General features: G+C 41.4%; 1 protein-coding gene across 3 annotated transcripts in view; it reads right to left on the reverse strand.

Moving 5' to 3' along the window:
• The window catches only part of TANC2 (tetratricopeptide repeat, ankyrin repeat and coiled-coil containing 2), a 324,057-nt gene that overhangs the window by 13,338 nt on the left and 292,488 nt on the right, over nt 1-18,231 (reverse strand). For all 3 annotated transcript variants that reach the window (XM_065896563.1, XM_065896562.1, XM_065896561.1), the window contains 6 exons: nt 16,797-16,919; nt 16,005-16,241; nt 11,452-11,637; nt 9,056-9,149; nt 2,583-2,716; nt 749-872 (listed from right to left, as the gene is read on the reverse strand). In XM_065896563.1, the coding sequence (XP_065752635.1) occupies nt 749-872; nt 2,583-2,716; nt 9,056-9,149; nt 11,452-11,637; nt 16,005-16,241; nt 16,797-16,919 (898 nt within the window). The remainder of the gene's footprint in view (nt 1-748; nt 873-2,582; nt 2,717-9,055; nt 9,150-11,451; nt 11,638-16,004; nt 16,242-16,796; nt 16,920-18,231) is intronic.

An 18,231-nucleotide genomic window follows, 5' to 3' on the forward strand; every position in this document is an offset into this window, starting at 1 on the left:
AGATCCCGTTTACTCATAGGGGAGGCTTGCTGGAATGGAGTAAAAGCTGGTCACAGTCACACCACCTCCTGCTTGATGCAAATGCTCGAGCTCCACTAGATGGTACTGCAGAGTCACCAGAGACTGGAGCTTTTCTACTACAGAGGTTCGTTCCCCTGTCACTCACGACTATTCTGTATAGATGACTGAGGTCGGAGCCATTGAAGGGAATGCTTTGGATAGTATGACCACAGTCTCCTTTAACTTATTTCCCATTCACCAGGAATATATGAATGTTGGTAAATGTCAAGAGGAATTTATTACAATAGGAGGGTAATAATACCCTGATTCCTCAAATAGGGTCCCATGGTCAACAATCATTTCAACTTCCATTTGCCTCCTTAGGATACAAGAAAAATATTAGTTGTGCAGGCTTACAAAACAATTGATCAAGTCAAAATACGACCCCTGGAAGATGAACATTTACTGAGTGTACATTAAAAAAAATCAAATTTGGGAGATTAAAGAGCTTAGATTATGTAAATTTGATTAGGATACCAAAAACCCCTCAAGCCATAAAGAAATAGAGAATGTCAGAATTAGAAGGGTCCCACTGTATATGAGAAGAGAGGAGACGGACTTTCATTTTCTAACCAACTGGCTTGAGAATAGCCGTTCTCAACTCCTCTTGGAATCCATCCCCAGAAATCATGAGTTCCTTGGGTTGTTATGGGCACTGATCATCAAGCTCTGGCATTGGAGGACTGACCTTGAGCAAGGAGAAAGTCCACAGTTCCCAGGTGGCCTTCGGAAGCTGCCATCATCAGGGGAGTACGGCCCTGCTTGTCCGCCATGTTGACATCAGCTCCGTGGGTGAGTAAAAGATCAACAATCTGCAGTGCAGAGAAGCAGGGACCCATCAGCCAGGAAGCGCTGCTGAGCAGACACACGCACGCCCTCCCCCACACTGTGAGAACTCCCCGCTAGTCACCTCTAAAGAAACTTTCCACTGCAAGAACCCCCTGCGTGGTCTAGCACCATGGGATTCGATCTCTGACTGTCTCAGGGACAGCCAAATGAGAAGAATTCAACTCTAAACGTCTGACTCAGCCACTCAGTAAAAAAGAATTCAAGATAACAAAGGCCAAGATGTAGACTAAACAACCCCATGATGGAAGTGCCAACACCTATGTCAGTGCCATTTTACTGGCCTCCAGGGGTTGCAAACCTGCCTGCAGTGAATACTTACAACTGAGCAGAATACAGTAAATACAGAATACAGCCTCTGATAACTCTTTAGCACTGTTTGGCTCCTAGGACTTTTTTCCTACTTAAACATTTTCAAAGATTATAACCAATATACTTTTTTTTTCCATCCTAAATATATAAATTAGCGTCTATCCAGAATCCAAACATCTGGAAAGATCACACAACTAGAATTTACAAATACCACATTTTCTTTTTGCAAGTCTGAGGCACACCTGCTGTAAGTGGTTAGCAGGGATCTGTTGAGGTTTGAACCTTCCAGAGACCCTGGGGATGTTGTGAAGTGTGAGAAGGAGGTTGCTGCACCACCAGGCCAAAAGTAGCTAGTCCTTCTATATGATACAGATCATCGGGAATGATCTGTATCATATAGAATGTATGAATGTTAATTTTCTGATGTATTCTCAATTAACCAGAATATTAATAACAGAGGCCCAAGTCTTCAAACCCAGTGACTGCTGGATAACCCAAATTTTGTGATTTTTTTCCTCTGCTTGAGAAGTTCCCACCCAGGAATGTAAACTGATACAGCCACTATGGAGAACAGTATGGAGGTTCCTTAAAAAACTAAAAATAGAACTACCATATGACCCAGCAATCCCAGTACTGGGCATATACCCTGAGAAAACCATAATTCAAAAAGAGTCATGTACCAAAATGTTCACTGCAGCTCTATTTACAATAGCCAGGACATGGAAGCAACCTAAGTGTCCATCAACAGATGAATGGATAAAGAAGATGTGGCACATATATACAATGGAATATTACTCAGCCATAAAAAGAAACGAAATTGAGTTATTTGTAGTGAGGTGGATGGACCTAGAGTCTGTCATACAGAGTGAAGTAAGTCAGAAAGAGAAAAACAAATACTGTATGCTAACACATATATATGGAATCTAAGGAAAAAGAAAAAAAAAGGTCATGAAGAACCTAGGGGTAAGATGGGAATAAAGACACAGACCTACTAGAGCATGGACTTGAGGATATGGGGAGGGGGAAGGGTAAGCTGTGACAAAGTGAGAGAGTGGCACGGACATATATACACTACCAAACGTAAAATAGATAGCTAGTGGGAAGCAGCCGCGTAGAACAGGGAGATCAGCTAGGTCGTTTGTGACTGCCTAGAGGGGTGGGATAGGGAGGGTGGGAGGGAGGGAGATGCAAGAGGGAGGAGATATGGGGATATATGTATATGTATAACTGATTCACTTTGTTATAAAGCAGAAACTAACACACCATTGTAAAGCAATTATACTCCAATAAAGATGTTAAAAAAAAAAAAGTTCCCACCCAGAACTCACCCCTGCCTGGGGCACTGGAAGTAGCTACATGCTTACCTGCCAGTGGCCTTGGCGAACGGTGCTGAATAAGGGCACTGCCCCTCGGCGGTTTGGCTGGGCCACTGCTGCCCCTTGTTCCAGGAGTAGTCGACACACCTCCAGTTTGCCCCTTCCGGCTGCAGCTGTCAGGGCTAAGGGCAGAGAGCACAGAATGAGCACAGGGGGTCTTGCCTTCTCCAGCCCTCTAGGGTAAGCAGGGCAGCACACCTGTGTTTGATGAATGTAATTGCTACTTTATCTCCAAGAATGATGATTTTGGCTACTTCTGCCATGAAGGAAATTTTCGAAGAAAAATAAAAGGACTTACATATATGGAGACAATTATAATAATTTTATTGAAAAAATCACCTTTGAGCAAACTTACTTGGTTTCATGTTTCCTACCCAGACTATCTTCTCTGCTTTTAATCCCTCTCTTTTTTGGTACCTCGTCCCAGCTACAAACCTTTTACTGGTATGTGCATGGGTAAGAATGCAGAGAGAAGGGTCTTTGCAGACTACGGTCTTTTAGAGTTAGCTAGGAACCACCTCTGGCCAATTTCTACTCCTGGGCCCTTAAACTCAGAGAACCAGTCAGAAATTGCAGTCTTAATTTTGTTGATTTCTTAAATGACAGTTTCCTGGATTGCTTTTAAGGGAGTATTTACAATAAAAATATATTTAAAAATGTAAAAAAAAAAAGAAAAAGAAAAAAAAGAAATTGCAGTCTAAGAGCCTTGGGCCAGTTTTCTTTTTTTTCATCAGTTGGGACAGAAGTTTCTAGTACATGGGTGACCATTTTCATAGGAGGGTCAAAACTGTTCAAAGTAATAGTCTTAAAGATGAGAGGAGTGTGACAAAGGCTCTTTTCTTCTGAATACAGGATAATGGAGTCACAGATAAAGCACAGCTATAGCGAGGATAAAGGACACACAGCAGGAAGAAACATAAACATTCTTCCTTCTGTGCTACTGTCCATTGTTTATGATCTCTGATACACAGGATTCTAAGAGTGCTTATTTCATCCTTTTGAGTACTGTTTCAATAGCAGTAAGAGGAATTTGTCAATATACTTTCTACTAAGTTCATATTTGAACAAATATGTATTTGTTTCTTAACCAGGGATCTCAAATGTGTACACTCAGTGTTTTAAATGGATGAAGGTAGGGAAGATGGTAAACACTGTTAGAAAATGGCAGGAGTTATGCTTTTAAAGAAAGAGTATGGAGACCTTTTTCCCCACACAGACTTGAAAAACAGATGTGGTAGTCAGCAGGTCCTTCCTTTGCTGTGGCCACCTACTCCAATGACAAACCAGAGGAAGATAATACATGGCAGGTGCAGATATTTCAGTTTGCAAATGTTGGTATCTAATCAGGGAAGCAACTGAAAATCAAATCAAATGGTCACTTGTGATTTTCTTCATTTAAGTGCAAATTAAGGCATTTTGTCTTTGAGCTTGGCCAAATTTACCCACAACTGACTCATATGCAAAACTAAAACTACCTGTAATTTCCACTGATATAAACCTTCAAAGTAATCTTTTCCTTCTTCAAGGATAGAAAGGGCTTATGAAGGAAAATTTGGCAATTTTAGAAGATCTTAAACTAGATGTATCTAGGCCTTGTCTTATGTGTATTTTCCATTTTATTTTTTGGAACTCTTAACATAGGCATTTCCATCCTGTTCTCACAGAAGGGCAGAGGCTTCATCCTATCTGAGGTGAGGGTCATTTCCAAGTTCCGAATGGATAAGTTACAAGTATTGATTGTTCACTTGACTGAGAAGTTTGTCTCTTGTTCTTTAAATCAAAGTGATTTTCCCTCTTTTCCAAGTTCACATTTCTAATAATTCAGGAAAAAAAAAAACAACTTTAGTTCTTGGGTCAGAACACAAGAGTAGCTTAAGAATTTGACTGGCAATCATCACATTGTATACATTAAACCTACACAATGTTGTATGTCAATTATATCTCAGTCAAGCTGGGGAAAAAGAAAGAACTTGACTGGGTTAGACACTTGTTAGGAACCATAAGAATCACCTCGTTGGTACATAAAACAAAGGGTTTGGAAAATTTCTAACTCTCCCAAGTTTAAAGTAGCTACCAGGGGGCAGGGATGCAGCAAGCCTCCCTTTCAATGTCTTGTGTATGGCGTGGGGTGTGTGTGTGTGTGTGTGTGTGTGTGTGTGTGTGTGTGCAAATACATTCCTTTTCACGCAAGAATTTATAGCACTCTGGAGAAAATACAGACAGTATTTCAGAATCAAGCCTCTCGTCAATGATGCTAGTTCACAGAACACAGATAAAAATTCACAAGCAGTGCCCATCCTGAAAGCTAAACTTATATACTGTCTGCTCTAACCTGGAGTCATGTTGCTGGGGGCTGGCCCATCTCAACCCACTGGACAACATGTTTATATGAGAGGGAATGTTCCATTTGGCCTTTTTCTTTGTTGTATCATCTCTGTTACTTAGGTTATGATGTAATTTGGCAGGAATCTCCAGCTGATATCTGGACATGGTCATTAACACAGCTGGCCAACTTCATCTCAGAGCAACACAACTATGGAAAATTGGATCTGTACTTTTCAAAATCTAAGAGCAAGGAGTTGCTTTGGCTGGATTTTATATAGTTCTTATCAAAAACCATTAAAACTTTTTGAAAGTGAGACGAATAAGGCAAAGCCAGTTCTGTAAAACAACAAACTGATTCTTAGAGCAAACGTTAACAGTTTGGAGCCAAATCTCTCTTCCTAAGAGACCAGTAACAGAATTCGTTCCCTAGCATGTCAGCATCTGATGAGATTATTTGAAATAAATGGTCCTTTTTCAAAGGGAAACAGCTAAGGAGCTTGAAGAAACAGATAGGATACAGCTCAGAGTTGATCAAATAGCCAAAGTCGGCTTCGCTGGGACGCTGATGCTAAATAGAATGCAGAGAAGCAAATGGTTCTTTTATCTCTTCTCAACCTTGACAGTGTACAGCACAGACAGGTCATGGAAGACCGATGGGATGGAGGGGGGTGGGGAAGACATATACTGATCACCGCTATCCAAAACAACATTAATTAGTTAAACATTTATAGAGCTATTTTGTCAGATACTGTCGGCTCTCAAGGAACTCAGGGTTGAATAAGGATAACAGACAAACAAATACATTACTATACAGTGTGATAAGCACAACAGAGATAAGTCCACAGGGGGTTGTCTGGAGGTGGCACAGAGGAAGAAGTGTCTGAGAAGGTCTCCAGGAAGAGATGACAATCTAAACCAGATGCTGAAAGAGAAATAGGAGACTTATAGGCAACGACAACAGGGAGGCATTCTAGGCACAGGGAGATCACGTATAAAGGCACTGAGGTGGGGAACGGCACGTTTACTCCTACTGGAGAAGACAGGCAACAGATGATGCTAGAGATCATGACACGTCTTTTTATGCTACCTTTTTATTTTTGGCCGCATCACACAGCATGTGGGATCTTAGTTCCCCGACCAGGGATCGAACCTGTGCCCCCTGCATTGGAAGCGTGGAGTCGTAACCACTGCCCCACCAGAGAAGTCCCTTTTTATGCTACATTAATGTTACAGGTGGTCAATGAAGGGTGGTAAGCAGGAAAGTGACATGGACAGATTGTGGCTTAGAGAGATCACTCTGGCTGAAGTCTGGGAGATAAATCACAAAAGGGTGAGGCCAGAGACAAGATCAGCTAGGAAGTAGTTGCAATCATCTAGACAAAAGATGATGAAGGCATGAATTAATGGTATCTTGTTTATTTTCTGAATTTTCGCTACTTTTGGGCCATGGATGGCTCAGGCTCTCCAGAGTTGCTAGAAGCTTTTAATGCTGGTTCTGTTCTACAGCTGTAAGACAAAGGAGAGGAGGGATTGGTGAATCTTGTCATCTTAATTGCCTTCCTTCTGCGTTGGAATACAGATTTCTGTGTTCCATAAGAAATCTGTGAAAACCCTGCAGAATGGGAGGGGGTCAGCCAGACGGTGAAAGCTCGATGTAGGAAGGTGCTCTTTGGAAGGACAAAAAGGCCATAAAAGGAGGACGAAGACAACCAGGATATTCCAGTGACCTGCTTTTAGAAAATCTGATATGTAAAAATTACATCTCAATAAATATTTCACTATATGCTAAGATATATTTCATTGATTCTAAGATGTACTTTCTTCCCTCCGCATTTTTAACATCTCAAAGTCAGGTTGCATCTTATAATCGATGTGACAATAAAGAACTGTGTCAGTTTTATAGGCAGAGGGTTTTTCTTTCTGGTTTTTTTTTGGAATGGCACATAAAATAATGGTTATATAGTTTCTTATAGTTACTGGTGTTTTGGATTTAATAGAGTAAATGATTCAAATTGTTGGAAACATCATTGCCATCATATTTTCCCTAAGTAAAAACTGGGTTGTTTAGGCCAGGGTTGCAGATACGAGACCCTAACCAGCTGGCTGCAGGTCACAGACCTTCATTCTCTATGCAAGGGAAACCTGTATAAGATTTTGCCATTGGAGGAAACATCACAATTCAATGAGTCATTATAAATTTTAAATGATTATGTGCTGTAAGTTAAAAAGAAACGTGTACTTGGTAAGTCCATCACTGTAGACAGAAAAGCAACTCAGAGTCTACTCTACACTAGTGGTGAGTTGTAGGGACATTTTTTAACATAGCAAAGATATTATTTCCCAGAAATTTTTCTGAAGTCAAATAACTTTTTATAGCTCTATAAATTATATTACAAATGTATTTCATTCTAACTCATATTTAAATAACGTCTTATGTTGATAATGCTGAAATTAATTCATATAAATATAAAATCAAACACAACACAATTCTGACTACAAGCAAACTGACATGAAACTTTGATTTTTTTTACAATCTTGAGATACGGTATGTATGTAAGAAAATTAATGTAACAAACTTTATTGTACACTTTAAAGCAGGAAATCTTTTAAAAGTCCTGCGGCTGTAAAGTTTTATTCTAATAAGAAATTCATATCAATAAAAATAAGTCTTCCACTTAGTTCACACCCTTCTTCAACATTTTTAAGGAATTCTTTCAAGGACAGCACTAGGACGTGTGTGATATTCATCACTATGATTGTTAGTCTTGTAATTGCTGTCCACTAACGCCATCGGGCCACTACTTTTTGTTGCGCCCCCCAGTTAGGGTTAGGGTTGCACGCGGGTGGCCTGGCAACAGGAGACTCTGGGAGGGACGGAGGGGCTGTGCCGGGGAGGCTGTGCTGACGGGAAGTAAACCATCATGTCTCTCCTGCAGCTCCAGGTCTCAGGATGCACACTCCACAACTGCTGGCGACCTGGCCAGCCCCTTCCCCTCAGTCTGTCCCCTGGCTTCCCTCAGGGTGGGGCCCCAGAGACAGCAGCTGTTGCCAGCTGCACATTTTCCTTTAATCTGTCATGGGCTCTTAAGCTGCAGCTGCCCGGCATCTGCTCCCTTTGGCTCTGACAGAGGGAGGGATTGTTTGAGAAGCAAATTCCTGAGCTCTGGACCATTCTACACGATGTTAAAGAAGCCATGAAACCTATATAAGATTACTGCCATGTGTGGAAACATCACAGTTCAATAGGTAATTATACATTTTAAGTGAATTCAAGCATCTTCTCATTTTTAATAACATTCTGACCCTAACCAAAGCATACCCCCTTCTTGTTTAGTAAAATGCTCTCCCTAAAATCGGCCATCTCAATGTTGGTCTACTTATCCTGGCAAACACGACACATATCTGTGGTGACTCTACAGTTTTTACTGCCCTGGTTTCGTAAACACATAAAAGGTTACTAATGTTTTTCCAGATGTTCCAGTTTAGACTTGGGGGAAAGACAACAATCATTTCCTGCAAAGGCCACAAGGAAGAGGCTTCTGTTTGTGGAGTAAGTACCAAGCAGTATAGAAATGGCTTTGCTGAAGATCGTGAGAGACTACGCAGGGCTGTGCCCTACAGGAGGGACCTTCATTTTGCATCCTGATAGCAACTGTACTCATGACGTATCAGTTTAACCATGTCAGGACCACTCCGCCATGCTAACACTTGGTCAGTAAGCCAGAGGTGTCGATAAAAATTTAACTTCTTGGTTTATAGCTACAGGAGAAATATTTATTCCTAACTGCTATAAGGATCACAGGGAAAAAAAGTTCACAACTCTTTTCTGCTGTGGTTTGGCACATTGTAAGGAAACTTCCAGTCTTTTAAAGTATTTGGAAACAAGAGCGGGGGAAGGTTTGTCTGAAAGAAGACTCTGGGGCTAACGGCATGGAGCACCCAAAGGGAAAGAGGATTGAAAGGAGGAAACTTGTGACTTTTCCTTTGGCTGAATCAGTCTCCAACACAATAGCCATAAGACAGAGACGGCCACCTTTGGTCTGGCAGAGAAAAAAATCAGGGTGTGAGATGCAGAGAATATCTCCACACAGACATGACACGTTCACAGAGAAGAGAGAGATGTCCACAGGAGGTACCTGTCTCTCCCCAGAGACTGTCAAAGCTGTTGATCTGTGCTCGTTCCACCTCTTCCTCATCTTTTTCTGGAAGATCAAGTAGGTAGGAGACAATCTGAAACAAGAAGCTGTGTCAGCTCAAAGGTCAGGTGGGAAACTATACTACTGATACTAGCCTGTGAGGTTTGGAAGATAACCCGGATACCCAAGGGTCATGCTCTCTCTTGCACACAAAAGGAATCAGAACTGACTGTCCTCACCTAAAAACCCAAAGCTGCCATGATGAGCATTTGTTCTACCAGGTACAGTTTACATGTTTCCCTTGAACACAATTAACTTACATAGCATGTGACTTTTAAAAATCACATATTTATCACATTTGAGTTAAAAAAGCAAACCCTCGTCCTCCTAATAAAAATGCTACCAAGAAATAAACAGGAAAAAAAATCAATAAACAAAACCCAGAAAATAAATATGGAGAAAACTGAGGGCCTGTAGTTTTTCAGAGTGGAGCTATTATCTTCTTTTTTCCTCTTGGAATTACAAGGACTGTTTGTGGATAATAAAAGGAGAACGGCTGTTAACCACAAAGGAAAGTGACAGCTCTGTTTCCAGGAATTTCACTGTAGAGAGAGCTAAAAAACCTTCTACAGATAATAAAAATTCCAATTTTACTTAATATTCCCTTGGTGATACGTCAGGTCAGCTGGTGGGGTAGCTGTGTCACTGAAGCATCTCAAGCAGTGGCGAGCCAACTTGTACTGGCCCATGAAAGCGGACTGTTAAATTTTCGGAATTTTGCAAGCCAGTCAGTAAACAAAGATGTTTATTAAAAATTAAATAACAATTAAAGAAATTAAATTAAAAAAGGTTAAAATATCAAATGTTATAACTTCTTAATTATTTAATTACATTTTACTATTATCTATGCTCTTCAGGTTATTTATATTTACTCTATCTGTATGGTGGAAACTTTATATAATGGTGCGCTGTGCATCTCTCTGAAACTTTGTGTTCGGTGATGTCACATTGGCAGCTTGAAATCAGCCATGGTAGGGGTACTTATACCCTGGAACTTGGCAAACTTTGTAAATGAGGATTTGATTTACTGCTAAAGCTAAAAGGGGTTCCAGTTTAATGAATATAATTTGTATGAGGATGAGAAGTAATTTAACAGTAGATCGCACATCAGATTTAATGACAAAATTATTGGGAAAAGAGCAAATAGGGGTGCAACTTCATTTATCAAACCATGGTTGAGTTGTAACCACAGGTTGGGTACGGATATACGTTTAGCAAAAATCAACAAAAGCATTCAATTAAGAGTATTACATAATTCATTATTATTTGTAAACTGTGTGCAACATTTTTTAAAATATCAGTAAAATTTATAATAAATTTAAGTATGTACACACACACACACACACACACACACACACACACACACACACTTCTGTTCCACTCCACTCCCCTCCCCAGAGCTGGCTGTTACACATTTCCTAGAACACTACCAATTCCACATATTTTGCCACTGTATTATAACTTTCATTAATATAAATTAGCAAAAATACTATCTGCACAGTGTTGAACAGTTTACATCTCATATCAACCTTGTAAAAAACAATTTATTAGCCTCACTTTACTGGTGGGAAACTAAGGTTCTAAGAGATTAGGTATATTGCCCAAGGTCCAGAGCTAATGAGTAGGAAAGCTGGGCCTCAAACCTGGTCCTTCTGAGATTCCAACTGTTGTGCCCTTTCCATTCCACTCTGCCTACCCATGTGAACACAGGTCAAAAAATAATCCCCCTGAGCCTAGTGTCACTGTCTGTTAAATAGGGGTGGAAAGATGGGGAGGAATCAGATTAGATAATTCCCGAGGTCCTTTCCAACATAATTCTAGGTACCCTGGAATCTCCCTACTCCTCAGATCAATGACCAAAAACCTAATTCACATTAATTAGGCTAACAAATTTTTTTTTTAAATTTATTTTTGGCTGCGTTGGGTCTTTGTTGCTGTGTGCGGGCTTTCTCTAGTTGCAGCGAGCGGGGGCTTCTCTTCGTTGCGGTGTGCGGGCTTTTCACTGAGGTGGCTTCTCTTGTTGCGGAGCACAGGCTCCAGGCGCGTGGGCTTCAGTAGTTGCAGCACGCGGGCTCAGTAGTCGTGGCTCGCAGGCTCTAGAGTGCAGGCTCAGTAGCTGTGGCACACGGGCTTAGTTGCTCCGCGGCATGTGGAATCTTCCCGGACCAGGGCTTGAACCCGTGTCCCCTGCACTGGCAGGTGGATTCCTAACCACTGCGCCACCAGGGAAGCCCTAGGCTGGCAATTTTATAATAATGCAACCCCTTTTTCCTGGTTTCCTAGGTCCTTCAATACATAGCTTGAAAAAACCCCCCAAACCTTATCCGCTTTCTTACCTCAGTATAACCCATGCTGGCTGCAGCAATGAGGGCCTGTTGGATGGCGTGGCTCTTCTTAAACACCCCTTGCTGCTGGCCCGCCATTGTCCAGTCACACTGAATCAAAAACTTGACAACCTCCAGATGACCTCGGAGTGCAGCGTGGACCAAGGCACACTGCCCATTCTTATCCAAGTGATCCACCTACGGGAGGGGACAGAGAAACCTATGTGAAAAAGACTGTGGCTGTATTCCCAATCTAGTCACATCAGCCCACTGCACAGGTCAGGACTACTAAGACTCATCCTCTCCTATTCCTTGGACCAATCCCTGAGAAAATTTAGAAGATACTCTCCTACACAGGCTAGATCTTCACTGAGCTGCAACTCTGGTAGATGCCCCTCTGGGGAGAACCTCTTTGCATAACGTCAGGCTTTTGTTTCACATCAAAAGAAACCAAAAAAAAAAAAAAAAAAAAACAAAAAACAACCCAAAAACAAAACACCAAAACTCCCAGCTCCAGCTCTGTTTTCCTGAGGTACACTCTCCCTTGTCCTCAAATAGTTCTTTTTAGACCCAAATTTGAAAGACTTGTAAGCTGCGTTGGCACAAAAAAACTGTCTTTGAAATCATGAAAGGGAAGAAAAAAATTCTGAAGCTCAAATTATTTGGTCTTCCAAAGAAGCAAAACATCTCATATCATGACTCACACATTTGACCACTATGCTTTGGCAAAGGCCACTGCTCTCTACCAGTGGGAGGGCAGAATCTCAACCATCTGGCCAAAATGGCTAGAGGTACTTGGAACTTAATGCTAGTCTATGTTCCAACAGCAGTTTTTACAGTTGCAGTGCTGGTTACAAGTTTAGGCTGAAAGAGAAGGCTGACTAAGGTCAATGTACCAGAAGGTCCCCAGCTACAAGTCTCAATAGATGAACAGCCTTTTCTGGCAGGTGGGCAGGTTTTTTTCCAGTGGTAGTTAGAGCACTTGAAGCCTAAGTTCTGTATCTGGTTCTCTCCAGCTTTAGTTTCACCCGGCCATCCATATAACAAATGTTTACTGAATGCCTACCATGTACAAGGTACACGATAGGATAAAAAGGTAAATAAGAGAGTAAAATATAGACTCTGCTCTCAAAGTTTTGAACAAGATAGGGGCGATGCGACCACTACAACAAAAACGTGTCCAACAAAGGTGTGATATAATAAATGTCAGACGGAAAGCAAAAATGCAATAAAATTTCAGAGAATTTCCAGCCAGAAGCAGGAGCAGATTCAGAGGGAAAGGTGCAATGGTCTGAATGTTTGTGTTCTCCCACCATTATTCGTTGGAATTCTAACCCCTGAGGTAATTAGGAGGTGGTGCCTTTGGAAAGTGATTGGGTCATGAGGGCAGAGCCCTCATGAATGGGATTAGTGTCCTTATACAGAGGCCCCAGAGAGCTTGCTTGCCCCCTTCCACCGTGTGACAGCGAGAAGGCACTCTCTGTCAACCAGGAAGCTCTCACCAGACACCGAATCTGCTGGCGCCATGCTGTGGGGACTTAGCTTCCAGAACTGTAAGAAGGAAATGTTTATAAGATACTCTGTCTATGGTATTTTATTACAGCAGCCCAAATGGACTAAGAAAAGGGCTATCTCAACTGGCTGGGATAGGAAATGATTAATTCTAGTTTTTGAAGGGTAAAATACATTAAGGGGGAGTTCAAACTACAACGTTGAGAGGGTCTTTTGGGACAAGAGCATGGATATTTTGAATGCCAGGCTAGTGGTCTGAATTTTAATAAGTAATGGAGAGTCACTGAGAATTTTCATGTTCAGAACTGTATTTTTTAAAAACTAAAGGAATGAATTAAAAGAACCCTTGGCTTCTTGGGGAAATGGTTGACTCCAGGGCTGGGACAGTAATAGCAAAAGATGAGTTTGGAACATCTTGTGGTGCCAGAAAGTACAGAAGCACTCATGAAATAATGGGGGGGGGGGCTTGAAAGGACACAGGAACTGACGTGAAGAAGCTCCCAATGGCCAAATCTGGGGCAATTTGAGCAAAAAAAGAAAATACCGGCAATGAGTTATAGATCACAGAATAAAATAAATATCCAGGAACGCACAGTGCTATAAGTAAATGAACACATTGAGGAGAAGGGACAGCTCTTCCTTACAGTAGAATTCCAATTAATAAACGTAGAAGGAAGAGGGAAATAGAAAATCGCTATAATGCAAATATCATAGCAATAATTATTGCAGCAAGAGTGGACCCATCAATGGATGGATCCTAAATCAGTGGACAAAAAAATTAGCGGACAAAAAAAAGATACAAGGTATCTGCCTAGTCTGAAAGCATCTCCCTAAAAGATACTTCTTAATTCCAAATGGGAGAAACAGTGACTTCAGGTTGAGAAACCTGGAAGATACCACCTTATCCAAGTGATAGAGGTTAACACCCCCTGTAACGAGATCGTAACATCACGCACCTCCTGCAGTGCTGCGTGAATAAGGGCAGAGCATCATGTCTGTGGTGTGCTTGCCAAAAACATACAGACTCAATCTAATGAAGAGAAAATATCAGACCAACTATAACCGAAGAACATTCAATGCAGTTATGCAACAAAATAACTGGCTAAATACTTAAGTGGTTTAGAGGGGTGAGAAATGAGAGTTACTTTATTTGGCGGTTGGCAGTTGTTCGTGACTTTCGAGAGCAGCTTCAGTTGAATGCCAAGAGGTTGGGGTTTTTTTTCTTTTTTTAAGGATATTATTTATTAGGCACTGCATGAGACTAAAAGAGACTTCATCTCTTTTTCAAAAGGCTCGATCACTTTTAATTGTCACAATGCCCCTCTTCATCCTGTTTCTAGGTTAAACAAGTGAGGCTGAGAGGGGTCAAATGACTCGTCCAAGCCCTCAGAGAAAGCAAGTGTGAATGCAGGCTTTGACCAGGTCGTGCTTGAAGCCAAAGTTTATGATTTTAATGACTTGCCTCCTCTTTCTGTCACGGAAGCCTGACCACAAATGGTTAAGGAGTAGTAAGGAAGCAGTGGTAGCAAGTAGAGATGACTCTTAGGACAGGCTTGGTGGACATGGGTGGGAAGAGATGGGATGGTGGCTTCTGGTTAGGAGAGAGAGGGGAGTTTCTCTTTTGGGTTAGAGAAGACATTCATAGGTTGTAGAAACTGAGAAGAAAGGTAGTGTGAATTTAGAAAAAGAATGAAATGATGTGAGAGAAAGAGCAACATACTGAGATTAAAAAATATAGGTGGGGAATTCCCTGGCAGTTCAGTGGTTAGGACTCTGCACTCCCACTGCAGGGGGCATGGGTTCCATCCTTGGTCGGGAACTAAGATCCCACAAGCTGTGCAGCATTGCCGGAAAAAAAAAAAAGAAAAAGAAAAAATATATATAGTGGAGGCAAGCATTCTGGAAAGGAAGGTAAACACTTCCTTCTCTGAGGCAGAAGTAAAGGTGAGTGTATGTAAGGATTAATAGAGTTTTGAGATCGAGGCACAGTGAGATTAAAATCAATCTTGGTAGTCGTAGGAGGGCAAAAAAGGTTTGATAGGGTCTTGAAAAGATCACAAATGATTTATGTATCTGCTCTGGGGAAAATAAGAGATGAATAAAATGATACCTGAGCAACAGGAAAGACCCAGCTGAGATTAGAATATGAATTCACAGCAGTAATAATAAGGCCCAATTTTCACTCTGTTTCTAGAGGTGTTCATTCAAATGACTAGGACATTACAGGTGGACCATTCCTGTGTCACAGTTAACATCTACAGCTCTGAGATTTCACTGAGGTTCCCAGGTCCCAGTTCCCAAAGGAGTCTCAGGAGACACAGTTCTTCCCTGGTAAGGACACTGGACACCTCAGAACGAGAGCATACATATTACTTATATTTCACTGAAAAACCACCAAAATCCTCAGTTTGTTTTCAGGATGGAAACAAAATACCATTGGGCTACAATGTTCCCCAGAGGCCTACATTTTTGAGACCAGCATTTTTCTTTTCACCAATATTTTCAAATTGAGTTATATCAATTGGCCTTTGAGATACTATAAAGCAAATATATTTCTGAGAAATGTTTTGAGAGAATTAAAATACACTAACAGAAACATTTCTGAGTTCCTCTGGTCAGAGAGAATCATCTTCTCCCCATACCTCTTCAGGGGTATCTTCAAGACTCTAACATGAAAGGCTTAGAGTCTAGAGGCACCATTCAGTTCAGACTTCACAGGGCCATCTCCTTGCTCCCCCACTTCTCTTTCCTCACTCTGAGCTCAGGAGGGAATTTCTTGGCTGTTAGGGACTTTTTGTGGCTGCTGATAAATGCAGTTTCCTAAGTGCCCCTCAAAAGTTTTAGAACTGTGTGCAAATTCAGCATGGAACTGGCCATGGCAAGTGGGCAACAGTAGGATGTAATCAGAGCTAGCTCTCCCTTTGATCTGCTCCCTAATAGGATCTGATGTATTCTACCTACACTCAGGAGGTAACGCAGGAGATAAGGAAGAGTCTATAGCAGGAAGAAAGAAAAGGGAAGAAGAAAAGGCAGCAGAGCCGGACAGCCACTACCTTGGCCCGTTTCTTGCACAGCAATACGACAATGCTTAGGAAGCCTGCGGCTGCAGCATAGCCCAGAGGAGTCAGGCCGCTTTCTGAGGAGGCATCCACGTTGGCCCCAAACTCCAACAGTAGGGCCACCATTTCTGTGTAACCAAGATGACACTGGACGCATAGAATTGGAGCATTATTTAAAACCTCTGTCCGGTAATTAATGTTGGCACCTCCCAAAATCAGCAGTCGGCTGACCTAGAAATAAGTGAATAAACAGAAATAATACTCACATAAGTATCAGTTATATCCTATTAGTCATCTTGTATTAAGTCCTCTGGGACCCCACAATAAGTGCCCAGAAGCATTTAGTAACGGCTTTATTTTAAAATCTTCATTTGTTCCTTTTTCAATACCTTGCCTTTGGAAAGGGATGTGAAATATCTCCTTTATATAAACTGCTCAGTAACTAAAGTCAACACCACCCATACTGTGGTGCTGTCAGAATCTCCACTAAGTGAGCTGTCAGTCAGAAAAAACCCTATCAAAACAAAGGTGGTCCAAGAATGACTTACTCCCTAGAAGCAGCAGGACTTATTCTACAAATCAGAGTCATCTTACACAAGGTGCAAGGTCAATAGGCTTGGTCTTCAACTCACAGAACAAAATGTAAAATATATCAAATTATCAGTAAAAGGTTAATAGGAGACAGTCTAAGGCAAGTCAAAGACCGATTAAATAGCTACTTAAATGTCCTCCTAGTTTTAGGTTTTCATAGTTAATTCTTTAATCTGACTGTAATTTATCACTTACCTTTATATTTGGAGTATAGAGATTTCGTAAAGATGCCAATGCCATGGAAAGTCCCTCCGTGCTATAGGAGATCCAGAGACCTTGGAGGATGGAGGATGATACTCCAACTTTTTTACTCAAACCCTGAAAAAGAAATATAGAGACAATTAAATCATTAGCCCAGCTAAAAAGTACCATCAGTAGTTAAGTTAGGAGCCTCTAGGTTTGTGGTACTAACAAATGAGAATAGAGTCTTGCTCAAACAATACCCAGGCATAACAAAGCCAATCCACTGATGCAGACGAAGATTTGTCCTGTAGGAACAGGCTAACTTAAACTGTCTCTACCTTGGCAGTCTGCGGAAACAAATCTACTTAATACCTCTCTTTTCTGCTATATCTGGATATAATCCCCCCTCCCCCCAGATCTTTTCTACTAGCCTTCTTGAATCAATCTCTTAAATTCAAGTTAGTAAAGTATACACGGTAACAGAGATAATGCAGTGTGATCACTGATCTCCATCTCATTTCCGTCCTGGGCATTTGTGAAAACTGTATCCCCCAGCCTCCTTTACAGTTATGTGGGCCATGGGACTGACTCCTCCCCTGGCTAATAAAATGTGGGCAGAAGTAATATGTCATGTCCAGCCTTGGCCCCAAATTCCCTGTGTGTTTCTCCACACTTTCTATTGTTCCTCTTGATTGCAGGCCAGATGATCCAATGGAGGATCCTGAGGCCCTAGGAGATTTTGGAACTACTATGTGGAAGAAGCCTGCCCAATGATCTGTACTGGACTGCAACGAAAATGAAAAATAAGCCTTTGTTAAGTCACTGAGATTTTGCAGGTTTGTTAGAGTAGCTAGCATTGCTCACCCTAACATAGCCTAAAATAATCACATCTGTTCATCTTCAGGGAAACAACATAGGTTTGATTGGCATCAGCAACAAATTTTCTCTAGTATGACTGGCCTAAGTCCCACTGTATGTACTAATGTTTGCCCTTTTACTTGGACTTCTCCAAAAGGAAGTTAGAATAAATTGTTTTTTAAAATCTCCTGCTGTGATGGCAAGATTCTCTGGCAATCTTCTTTTTCTTCTTTCTTAAGGCTGTGCAGCGTGGCTTGCAGGATCTTTGCTCCCTGACCAGGGATTGAACCTGGGGCCCCTGCAGTGGAAGTGTGGAGTCCTAACCACTGGACCGCCAGGGAATTCCCAGCAATCTTCTTACTATTCTGCCAATATCTGGGTCAAGTGAGTTAAAGCAGGAAATCCTGAGGGCCGCAAGATGTTAACAATGAAGTTTGGGAACCACAAAGTAGATCTGAGGAGGTATTTTTTTTAAAAACTTAATCTGCTCTGTTTGCTTTGTGAGAAAGTAGTCCAGTTTGATTCTTTTGTGTGTAACTGTCCAGTTTTCCCAATACCATTTATTGAAGAGGCTGTCTTTTCCCCATTG

The sequence above is a fragment of the Phocoena phocoena genome, chromosome 19, assembly GCF_963924675.1.
Source record: "Phocoena phocoena chromosome 19, mPhoPho1.1, whole genome shotgun sequence".
NCBI classification, from domain to species: Eukaryota; Metazoa; Chordata; class Mammalia; order Artiodactyla; family Phocoenidae; genus Phocoena; species Phocoena phocoena.